The sequence below is a fragment of the Palaemon carinicauda genome, chromosome 34 (genome assembly GCF_036898095.1).
Source record: "Palaemon carinicauda isolate YSFRI2023 chromosome 34, ASM3689809v2, whole genome shotgun sequence".
Classification (NCBI taxonomy): Eukaryota; Metazoa; Arthropoda; class Malacostraca; order Decapoda; family Palaemonidae; genus Palaemon; species Palaemon carinicauda.
This window is the reverse complement of record NC_090758.1, coordinates 78,162,843-78,175,832: the sequence shown is the minus strand read 5'-3', so window position 1 is coordinate 78,175,832 and position 12,990 is coordinate 78,162,843. Positions and strand designations below refer to the sequence as shown.

Here is a 12,990-nt window from a genome sequence, read left to right as displayed (position 1 = left end):
AAATTGTTTAATAGGAATTTAAGTTTTATTAAATTCCTTATTCCTGATCTATATATTAATTTTTAGCTCCGTGATTCAATTAGTTCATTATGCATTTTGCATAATATTTTTCATAATTCTGACCATCCTTTACAGTTAATTCTAATAGTCAGGCCTTCTCCATCATGAGGCTCAATACTACACAGTATTCTAGAAGTTTTTATCCCAGCTGTGACCAGATTATGGAATGCTCATCCAAATCAGGTAGTTGAATCAGTGGAACTTCAAAAGTTCAAACTTGCAGAAAATTATTTTAAGTTGAATAGGCTGACATAAGTCTCTTTATATATAACTAATCTATTTAAAACGGTATTACTGATATTAATGTTTTATAGTTGATGGCGTGATTAGATCATTCCACAACCTGGTTACAGCTGGATTAAAACTTATAAAATACTGTTAGAATTTAACTGTATACAGGATGGGAAGATCTGAATGTATAGGCCTATAGAATCCTGCTTTTTCGACTAGGGTTTTAGCTTAGCCATAAATAAATAATAATAAATAATAAAAAAGACGAGTATATACTAATTATGTGGATACCAAACTTGACTCAAAAATGAAAATTATAATTTAGTTTTTTTCTAATTTTTCAAATTTGATTTCGAAATGCCTTGACCTTGTAAAAGCGGTTAACTGAATTATGACCCACAAACTTTTCTTTGCGTTAATTACAAGTCTTGCTGTAAGCTATGTTGGGGTGTATGTGTAGAAGGGGATACACAGATATACACTGCTGTATTTGTTGTTGTTTTTGTTGGAGTTTTGTTGATACACACTCACGTACACTGCTGTTTTTGTTGTTGTTGTTTTTGTGGAGTTTTGTTGATACACACACACATACACAGCTGTTTTTGTTGTTGTTTTTGTTGGAGTTTTGTTGATACACACTAACGTACACTGCTGTATTTGTTGTTGTTTTTGTTGGAGTTTTGTTGATACACACACACGTACACTGCTGTATTTGTTGTTGTTTTTGTTGGAGTTTTGGTGATACACACTCACGTACACTGCTGTTTTTGTTGTTGTTTTTGTTGGAGTTTTGTTGATACACACACACGTACACTGATGTATTTATTGTTGTTTTTGTTGGAGTTTTGTTGATACACACACACACGTACACTGCTGTTTTTGTTGTTGTTTTTGTTGGAGTTTTGGTGATACACACACACGTACACTGCTGTTTTTGTTGTTGTTGTTTTAGTTAGAGTTTTGGTAATACACACACACGTACACTGCTGTATTTGTTGTTGTTTTTGTTGGTGTTTTGTTGATACACACACACGGACACTGCTGTATTTGTTGTTGTTTTTGTTGGAGTTTTGTTGATACACACACACGGACACTGCTGTATTTGTTGTTGTTTTTGTTGGTGTTTTGTTGATACACACTCACGTACACTGCTGTATATGTTGTTGTTGTTTTTGTTGGAGTTTTGTTGATACACACACACGTACATTGCTGTATTTGTTGTTGTTTTTATTGTTGTTGTTGTTATGCAAATATTTATGGGATATAGTTCAAAGGAAACTTAATAAAAAATTCTTGACAATGGATGGCTCTCTAATAAAACTCATCACCGCGTCACTGCCACATTGCCAGATCAAATTACTCATTCACGAATGAACCCCTGGTGCAGGAAACTTCCCAACTGCACAAGCCACTTTAGCACCTATGCAGAATGCTCTTCATTATCACGTTTAACCCATATTTCACCCACACATGCTGTATTGCATATACTGGTGTATTAAGATTAATTTATAGACATATAGTGAATTATTGTAAAATTAATTTATAACTTATATATACTAATTATATATTATTTTAGGCTGGATATTAGATAATTCTATCGATATATATATAGTGAATTATTTTAAAATGTAATTTATAACTTAAATAGGCCTATACTATTTATATTTCTATTTTTTTAGGCTGTAGATTAGATAAATATATAGATATATAGTGAATTATTGTAAAATGTAATTTATAACTTATATAGGCCTATACTAATTATATTTCTATCTTTTTTAGGCTGTAGAATAGATAATTCTATAGATATATAGTGAATTATTGTAAAATGTAATTTAAGACCTAGGCCTATGTACTAATTATTTTTCTTTTTATCTTTTTTAGGATGTAGATTAGATAATTTTAGAGATATATATAAAATCATTCTTAAATGTAATTTAAAACATATATATAAACTAATTACATTTATCTCGATATATATAAAATCATTCTAGAATGTAATTTAAAACTCATATATACTAATTATATTTTTATATGTTTTCTTTAGGCAGGAGAGTAGATAATTCTAAAGATATATATAAAATTCTAGAATGTAATTTATATATATATATATATATATATATATATATATATATATATATATATATATATATATATATATATATATATATATATATATATACTGATTACATTTCTCGCTTTCAGGCTGAATGTTAGATAATTCTAAAGATATATTTAAAATTCTAAAATGTAATTTAAAACATGTAGTAATTATATTTTTTATATCTTTTTTTATGCTGAATATTAGATAATTCTAAAGATATACATAAAATCATTCTAGAATGTAATTTAAAACATATATATACTAATTATATTGTTTATATCTTTTCTTTAGGCAGGAGATGAGATAATTCTAAAGATATACATAAAATCATTCTTGAATGTAATTTGAAACTTACATATATAAATATATAAAATCATTCTAAAATGTCATTTGAAACATATATATATATATATATATATATATATATATATATATATATATATACTGTATATATATATATATATATATATATATATATTATATATATATATATATATATACTGTATATATATATATATATATATATATATATATATATATATATATATATATATATATATATATATATATATATATATATATACTAATTACATTTCTCTCTTTCAGGCTGAATATTAGATAATTCTAAAGATCTATAGGAAACCATTCTAAAATGTAATTTAAAACTCATATATATATACTATATACTAATTACATTTCTCTCTTCTTCAGGCTGGAAACTCGAGTGAGAGTGAGCGGTGTCCCCGTGCACGCTAGACAAGACGAACTCGAGAGAGTGTTGAGGAGCGTTGGCGAGATTGAAAAGTGTGAAAAATACGCTTCTAGAGACGGGCATACACAGGTAATTGCGTATAACGCTTTTTTTTACATTGTATAGATACATTCTCTTTGATCTGCAAACTACAGTTTTTGTTTTGCTGGTTTAAAAGATGTTTTTCCTCTACCATAGGTCTAGGGTCTAGAGAGAACGGTCTATAGGTCTCTAGGGTCTAGAGAGAACGGTCTATAGGTCTCTAGGGTCTAGAGAGAACGGTCTATAGGTCTAGGGTCTAGAGAGAACGGTCTATAGGTCTCTAGGGTCTAGAGAGAACGGTCTATAGGTCTCTAGGGTCTAGAGAGAACGGTCTATAGGTCTCTAGGGTCTAGAGAGAACGGTCTATAGGTCTAGAGTCCGGTGTTTCCCTAGTTTATTTTATTTGTGAGCCTAAATATGTAGGCCTATGTGGTTTAGAGCCTAAATATGTAGGCCTTTGTGGTTGTGAACCCAAATATGGAGGCCTATTTGGTTTTGAGCCTAAATATGTAGGCCTAGTTGGTTTTGAGCCTAAATATGGAGGCCTAGTTGGTTATGAACCTAAATATGTTGGCCTATGTGGTTGTGAACCTTAATATGTTGGCCTATGTGGTTGTGAACATAAATATGTTGGCCTATTTGATTGTGAACCTAAATATGTTGGCCTAGCTGGTTGTGAACCTAAATATGTTGGCCTATGTGGTTGTGAACCTAAATATGGAGGCCTATTTGATTTTGAGCCTAAATGTTGAGGCCTAGTTGGTTGTGAACCTAAATATGTTGGCCTAGTTGGTTGTGATCCTAAATTTGGAGGCCTATTTGGTCTTGAGCCTAAATATGTAGGCCTATTTGGTTTTGAGCCTAAATGTGTAGGCCTAGTTGGTTGTGAGCTTAAATATATTGGCCTAGTTGGTTGAAAGCCTAAATATGTAGGCCTAGTTGGTTGTATCCCTAAATATGTAGGCCTAGTTGGTTGTGAACCTAAATATGGAGGCCTAGTTGGTTGTGAGCCTAAATATGGAGGCCTATTTGGGTTTGAGCCTAAATATGTAGGCCTAGTTGGTTGGGAACCTAAATATGTTGGCATGTGTGGTTGTGAACCTAAATATGTTGGCCTTTGAGGTTGTGAACCTAAATATGTTGGCCTATGTGGTTGTGAACCTATATATATGTTGGCCTCTGTTGTTGTGAGCCTAAATATGGAGGCCTATTTGATTTTGAGCCTAAATATGTAGGCCTAGTTGGTTGTGAATCCAAATGTGTAGGCCTAGTTGGTTGAGCCTAAATAAGGAGGCCTAGTTGGTTGTGAATCCAAATGTGTAGGCCTAGTTGGTTGTGAACCTAAATATGTTGGCCTATGTGGTTTTGAACCTAAATATGTTGGCCTATGTGGTTGTGAGCCGAAATATGGAGGCCTATGTGGTTTTGAGCCTAAATATGTTGGCCTATGTGGTTGTGAGCCTAAATATGGAGGCCTAGTTGGTTGTGAGCCTAAATATGTAGGCATAGTTGGTTGTGAGCCTAAATTTTGAGGCCTAAATGGTTGTGACCTTAAATATGTAGTCCTAGTTAGTTTGTGCTTACTAACACCGTCAATTTTAATAAATTGAAACGAAAAATAAGAAGTGTTAAAAAATTCGAAATTTTACTTGCATCTTATACATAGATTTTAATTTTTTCAATACTTTACTTATAGATTTCGGAGATTCACTATAGTGATACTATGAATTGTATATAAAACAAATCAAAGAATCATTAAAACTTATTCATTATTAAGGTAATGAGAAAATAAGTCTGATAATTAAAAAAAAAAGACATTTCAGAAAAGCTGTATCTTAGTTATAGTTTTACCTATAGTTATTTATAGACACCAATACATTATCTGTTCAAATCAGTTATCACAATTTATGGAAACACAAACTAATGGAAACACAAACTAAAACTCACAGCTACCACAATTTATGGGAAACAAAATAAAACTTTCTTTTACATTTATTTAATTCATATATGAAGACCACAAATGGTTGAGAGAGAGAGAGAGAGAGAGAGAGAGAGAGAGAGAGAGAGAGAGACATAGCCGACTTACTGACCACACTTAAAGTAAATAATGTATTAATTATCTGGATTAACATTATGTAATAATAATAATAATAATAAACTCTTATATAATTTAATTACACTGGCTACATATTAAAGCAAGAATCAAGTTTAAAATATATACAATAACGCAATAAGTTATCAGAAGTGGACTGTCCAAAATTTATAAGAATTGCTATATTGTACCAAGTTATCAGAACCGGACTGTACAAAATATCTAAGAATTGCTATATTGTACCAAGTTATCAGAACCGGACTGTACAAAATATCTAAGAATTGCTATATTGCACCAAGTTATCAGAACTGGGCTGTACAAAATATCTAAGAATTGCTATATTGTACCAAGTTATCAGAACCGTACAGTACAAAATAACCGGGCTGTACAAAATATCGAAGAATTGCTATGTTGCACCAAGTCATCAGAACCGGGCTGTACAAAATACCGAAGAATTGCTATGTTGCACCAAGTCATCAGAACCGGGCTGTACAAAATACCGAAGAATTGCTATGTTGCACCAAGTCATCAGAACCGGGCTGTACAAAATACCGAAGAATTGCTATGTTGCACCAAGTCATCAGAACCGGGCTGTACAAAATACCGAAGAATTGCTATGTTGCACCAAGTCATCAGAACCGGGCTGTACAAAATACCGAAGAATTGCTATGTTGCACCAAGTCATCAGAACCGGGCTGTACAAAATACCGAAGAATTGCTATGTTGCACCAAGTCATCAGAACCGGGCTGTACAAAATACCGAAGAATTGCTATGTTGCACCAAGTCATCAGAACCGGGCTGTACAAAATACCGAAGAATTGCTATGTTGCACCAAGTCATCAGAACCGGGCTGTACAAAATACCGAAGAATTGCTATGTTGCACCAAGTCATCAGAACCGGGCTGTACAAAATACCGAAGAATTGCTATGTTGCACCAAGTCATCAGAACCGGGCTGTACAAAATACCGAAGAATTGCTATGTTGCACCAAGTCATCAGAACCGGGCTGTACAAAATACCGAAGAATTGCTATGTTGCACCAAGTCATCAGAACCGGGCTGTACAAAATACCGAAGAATTGCTATGTTGCACCAAGTCATCAGAACCGGGCTGTACAAAATACCGAAGAATTGCTATGTTGCACCAAGTCATCAGAACCGGGCTGTACAAAATACCGAAGAATTGCTATGTTGCACCAAGTCATCAGAACCGGGCTGTACAAAATACCGAAGAATTGCTATGTTGCACCAAGTCATCAGAACCGGGCTGTACAAAATACCGAAGAATTGCTATGTTGCACCAAGTCATCAGAACCGGGCTGTACAAAATACCGAAGAATTGCTATGTTGCACCAAGTCATCAGAACCGGGCTGTACAAAATACCGAAGAATTGCTATGTTGCACCAAGTCATCAGAACCGGGCTGCACAAAATACCGAAGAATTGCTATGTTGCACCAAGTCATCAGAACCGGGCTGCACAAAATACCGAAGAATTGCTATGTTGCACCAAGTCATCAGAACCGGGCTGCACAAAATACCGAAGAATTGCTATGTTGCACCAAGTCATCAGAACCGGGCTGCACAAAATATCGAAGAATTGCTATATCTTATCAGCAAGGAGACCTATAGCCCCCCCCCCCCATTTAGCTCACATGGATAGTAAGGTTACAGACACTTCAAGAAACTATAGAACTTGAGCGGGACTCGAACCCCAGTCTAGGAGAGTGCTAGGCAGGGACGTTACCAATAGGCCACTGCATGCCTAACTTAACCTAGTGAATAATATTATATATAATCATGGTAGGGTCTATTCTGTTTATTATTATTATTATTATTATTTGCAAATTACCAAGTTCAACTTTAAGTCAATTGAAATAGAACTGGAATGGTTCACTTTATTCACACACACACACACACACACACACACACACACACACTCTCTCTCTTTCCAAGGGTTGTGGACACACACACACACACACTTTCCAAGGGTTGTGGATTCAGTACTTTTATAACAAATTGCTATAACGCTTCTGTGTTATATTTGTTATATTTTTGTTTGAAAAAATAAAATATCAAATTATATTTATTCCAAATTTGGTATATACGATGAATTAATTGCAATACTTAAAAAGTTTATTGGAATATATGAAAATAAGGTATTATCGTAAAATGTAATATCTGGCAACTATCCGGTAGACTAGTCTAGAAATATTTACCGTTTTTTTTAATATATAAACAAACTTCTGGGGCTATATTTACATTAAATAAAAATCCGTATTAAAAATCTTTCTAAATAATGATATTTTATATATTTTAATATGATATTTTAATGATAAAAAATAAAATTTCTTTAAAAAAAAATTAAAATTTGCCAATGGTCATTTGGAATCAAGACTAGACCCCCTTCATCAGGGTTGCCAGTATTTGTAAATTAGAAAAGGCCAACTTTTAATTAACCGCAGCTTTAAAAGGCCAACCATTAGTAGAAAAGGGTCAAATATATAATATTTAAGGCCCGCATTTTTTCATTATATTACCAAAGGCCAACCAATTTCAAAAAGGCCAAATTTGAGGTTTTTTTTTTTTTTTTTTTGCCTGAAAAATAGGCCAACATGGCAACCCTGCCCTTCATAGCTCAGTCGTGCCCGGAATTTCCGGAAACCCTCATTAACAGTCAGACCGTCGTAGTGTCAACACGTGTCTCGTTCTCCCGGTGATTCTTGTGGATAATTTTTCTCTTCATTTATTTAATTGACATCTTCGGATATAATTAGTGACTTCAGATGGTTTGGCATGGAGTGAAGCCCTCGGCTTTGAACGGGAAGGGCAGAAAGTTCAAGCCTGAAGGAACCACGTTGGTAAGAATAGAGTGAAATGGTATTAATTGTTTGTTTTTAAGTGTAGGCCTAGAAGTCACGGTTGCCAATTGGCCTTTTTTCAGGCCAAAAACACCTCAAATTTGGCCTTCTTTAAAAAATTTATCATCTATAATACAGTCCCTTCATGTTAATATTAATTGTAGTAGGCCTAGAAGTGTTTGTTTTAAGTGTAGGTCTATGGATTATGTATTTTGGCGTTGATTTCAATTACACCATGAGGTTAATGAGCTGTTAGTTTCAAAACAAGTGGAATATAGAGGAAAAATACCATCTATAATAAAGTCCCTTCATGTTAATAAGGCCTATATTAATTGTAGTAGGCCTAGAAGTGTTTATTTTAAGTGTAGGTCTATGAATTCAAGTATTTTGGCGTCTCAATTACACCATGAGGTTAATGAGCTGTTGTCAAAACAGGTGGAATAAGAGGAACATTTGTTAAAAAGGCCTATATGATTGGTACAATTATTATATAAATGTGTTCACATCTATAGGCCTACAAACATAAAAATTAGGTTTTTAGTAGGTCTAATAAGGTAATTAAATCTTTACATCGCTAAATTAACAAATTTATAATAATATTAATGAAGATAACGAAAATTAGCAGTATTACATACCCTAAGCCTAATAAGTATGTCATGTTGGTATTAAGTTAGGCCTAAGGACATGAAAATCAAGTTCTCAATGTGTCTTCTTGTGGTATTTTGGTCTTTAGATTACGTTTCTCTTCCTCTTGTTTTGTTAAAGTTTTCATAGTTTATATAGGAAATATTTATTTAAATGTCATTGTTCCTAGAATATATTATTTTTTCTTGTTTCCTTTCCTCACTGGGCTATTTTCCCTGTTGGGGCCCCCGGGCTTATAGCATCTTGCTTTTCCAACTAGGGTTGTAGCTTAGCAAGTAATAATAATAATAATAATTTATTGTTAATTTGTTCTATTCATTTATTTATTTCCTTATTTCCTTTCCTCACTGGGCTATTTTTCCCTGTTGGAGCCCCTGGGCTTATAGCATCTTACTTTTCCAACTAGGGTTGTAGCTTAGCTAGTAATAATAATAATGTTTCCTTTCCTCACTGGGCTATTTTTCCCTGTTGGAGCCCCTGGGCTTATGGCATCCTGCTTTTCCAACTAGGGTTGTAGCTTAGCTAGTAAAGCCCCCCTGACACTTGCACGCATTCGTGGCACGCACTGGCACGCATTGATGCGCGAACTCGCGTGAACGAGCCGTGAAAATGTCGTGAACAGTGCGGAAACTCGCGTGCCAGAGCGTACCAATGCGTGCCATGCGGGCCCAAAACTTTGAAATGTTTAAAGTTTGTGGCACGCATTGGCACGCACTAAATGGCCGTGAACGATGCGCCAACTGGAGTGAACTGGAGTGAACAGTGAGGGAACTGGCGTGAACTGGAGTGAACTGGAGTGAACGATGCGGGAAGTGGCGTGAACTTTATAATGAAGAGAAACAAAAAGGAAACGAAAATATTAATGAAAAGGAAAGAAAAATAAATCTAGTAAATTTTTATATTTGCTGTTTTAATGTGAAAAAAAAATGATATCTTATTTCAAACTATTTCTATAACTTTATAATGAAGAGAAACAAAAAGGAAACGAAAAAATTAATGAAAAGGAAAGAAAAATAAACCTAATAAATTTTTATATTTGCTGTTTTAATGTGAAACAAAATTATATCTTAAAAATTCAAACTATTTCTATAACTTTATAATGAAGAGAAACAAAAAGGAAACGAAAAAATTAATGAAAAGGAAAGAAAAATAAGCCTAATAAATTTTCATATTTGCTGTTTTAATGTGAAAAAAAAATTATATCTTATTTCAAACTATTTTTATAACTTTATAATGAAGAGAAACAAAAAGGAAACGAAAAAATTAATGAAAAGGAAAGAAAAATAAACCTAATAAATTTTTATATTTGCTGTTTTAATGTGAAAAAAAAATTATATCTTATTTCAAACTATTTTTATAACTTTATAATGAAGAGAAACAAAAGGGAAACGAAAAAATTAATGAAAAGGAAAGAAAAATAAACCTAATAAATTTTTATATTTGCTGTTTGAATGTAAAAATAAAATGATGTCTTATTTCAAACTATTTCTATAACTTTATAATGAAGAGAAACAAAAAGGAAACGAAAAAATTAATGAAAAGGAAAGAAAAATAAACCTAATAATTGTTTATATTTGCTGTTTGAATGTAAATATAAAATGATGTCTTATTTCATGCACACACTTATTTTCCTCTATTACCAATCAAGACCCAAAACTTTTGTTTTGAATAAAAATGAACTGAAAAATAAACCCAAGAAATTTTTAAGTTTGCTGTTTGAATGTAAAAATAAAATGATGTTTTATTTCATCAACATACTTATTCTTCTTTATTACCTTAAAATGAAGGGCAAAACAAATTTTTTCTGTTTGCAGTTTTAATGTAAAAATAAAATGATTTCTTATTTCAACACACTTTTTTCTCTATTACCTTAAAATCAACAGCCTAAAAACTTTTCATGTTTGCTGCTTTTAATGTTCAAATAAAATGCTTTCTTAATACTTGTACATATTTCATGTCTGCTATTTATATGTAAATCAAATGCTTTTTTATTGAAACTAAAATAAAGGGCAACAAAAAATACAAACGAAAAAGATACGTTTCTTCTCCTCAATGCAATGGTGTCTCTGACAGAAAGCATTGTTGTCTCTTCCGAACCCAATCCAAGAATGTCCTCGGGTTGGAGAAGCCCCGTTTTTATATGGAGTGGCCAATTCGTGAACTGGCGTGAACTGGCGTGACCAATGCGGAAACAATGCGGAATGATGAGTGAACTCGCGTGAACGTGTCGTGAACGATGCGCGAACTACGCGTGCCAATTCGTGCCATCGCGTGAACGTCGCGTGAACGATGCGCGAACTGGAGTGAACTGGTCGTGAACAGTGCGCGAAAAACACCAGTGCGTGCCAAAAAGTGGCACGCACTGGCGCGCATCAATGCGTGCCAGTGCGTGGCAAAAATGCGCGCAAGTGTCAGGGGGGCTTAATAATAATAATGTTTCCTTTCCTTACTGGGTTATTTTTCCCTGTTGGAGCCCCTGGGCTTATAGCATCTTGCTTTTCCAACTAGGGTTGTAGCTTGGATAGTAATAATAATAATACTCCCCACATGACATAGGCTTAGGTTCTGTTATACTGGTATATTCGTTAATATTATTTATTTATGTTAATCACGTGATTTAAAGATCAAATTACCATATAATGACCCATTAGGAACTTAATTTTCATGTCATTAGGCCTATCTTAATACCCATATGACATACCTAATAGGCTTAGGTTCTGTAATACTGTTAATTTTCGTTATATATGTTAATATAGTTTTAAATTTATGTTAATTAAGCGATATAAAGAATTACATTAGGCTTACTAAAAACGTAATTTCCATGTTTGTAGGCCTATTGATGTGGTTATCTAAATAATTGTACCTATCATATAGGCCTTCTTAACATGAAATGACTATATTATAAATGAAAAATTATCTTAGGCCTACGCTAGTTGAAATTAATCTGTATTTCTATAGAAATACAAAATATAGACCTATTTTGCAACCATCTTATAAAGGGCTGTGGTTAAGTCTTAACTAATAGTTTGAAATAAGACTAATTTTGTCCTCAATTTCGTGTCCAATTTCTCCTTATGACCAATTAATTTGCGCAATAAAGCCGTAATATTTAAATTAGGCTGAGGTAGGCCTAGTATTTGCTAAGGTTATCTTGCTTAAACGGTTTAAAAGCTTGGATTCAAATGTTAACTTGTTTACTTGTTTTGGGTTCAAATCCAACCCTCCACTGAAGTCGAGTGAACTACTTATATTTTCATTATAACTTATACAGTTCTTTGATTGTAGCATCTTCCAAAATATATGATTTTCTGAAAAATAATGTCTTTAGTTTCTTCTTAAATTCTATTGCTCCCTTTAGGTCCTTCATTTCAGTTGGCAGTTTATTATAATGTCGAAAATTTTAAGCTAAAGAGTAAACTTCTTGTAAAACTCAACTTTTTCACTTAAAGAAATTATAGCAATAAGTAATTTAAAATTACATTAAAAGTACACTTGGTTTTTATCTTATATAAAGCTTTTGTAAAATTGAATTGCTTTTATTACCGAAATATAATTTTTTGTCTAAAAGTTAAGTAAAAACCATAATTTCTTAGAATAAACTTGCCAAAGATATATTGGATTTATTTTATATACAATAAAAGTAAATAAGTTTCTTGTAACATTAATGCTAAACTGGAACTAACTTTGCCTAAGCCTAGGTTGAAAATCTAGTATAAATCACTAGCTCGATCGTATGTCAGTCAAAAATCTAGTATAAATCACTAGCTCGATCATATGTCAGTTTTATGTTGAAATATCTGATATGAATAAGTCTGTGTAAACTGAAATTTGTTATTTCGTGGTTTTTGCTGTTCATAACTGGCTTGTATTAAGTGAAAAGTTCATGTGATTTGGAATAGAAAATAACCTAAATAGCGTCCACAACTAGTACTAATAGTACTAGTACTAGTTCTGGTAGCTTATAGGTCTACCTATTGAATAGTAAAACATTCATTGTCTGGTTGCCCCTGGTCCTATCTTGGGTGGAGATTCGGTTCAGGCATTAATGATTATGATTTTACTGTTCAGTGTTTCACTAGTAGTACTAGTTTGCCTAGGTTTAGGTCTACTTACTGAATAGTAAAACATTCATTGTCTGGTTGCCCATGGTCCTATCTTGGGTGGAGATTCGGTTCAGGCACTAATGATTATGATTTTACTGTTAAGTG

At 32.9% G+C, this 12,990-nt stretch overlaps 1 protein-coding gene across 5 annotated transcripts in view; it reads left to right on the top strand.

Moving 5' to 3' along the window:
• The window catches only part of LOC137626497 (insulin-like growth factor 2 mRNA-binding protein 1), a 58,228-nt gene that overhangs the window by 8,445 nt on the left and 36,793 nt on the right, over positions 1–12,990 (top strand). For 4 of the 5 annotated variants that reach the window (XM_068357528.1, XM_068357527.1, XM_068357526.1 and 1 more), the window contains exon 2: positions 3,104–3,233. In XM_068357528.1, the coding sequence (XP_068213629.1) occupies positions 3,104–3,233 (130 nt within the window). Of the gene's footprint in view, positions 1–3,103; positions 3,234–7,990; positions 8,138–12,990 lie in introns of those variants that run through there. The other variant, XM_068357530.1, reaches the window with a different exon arrangement.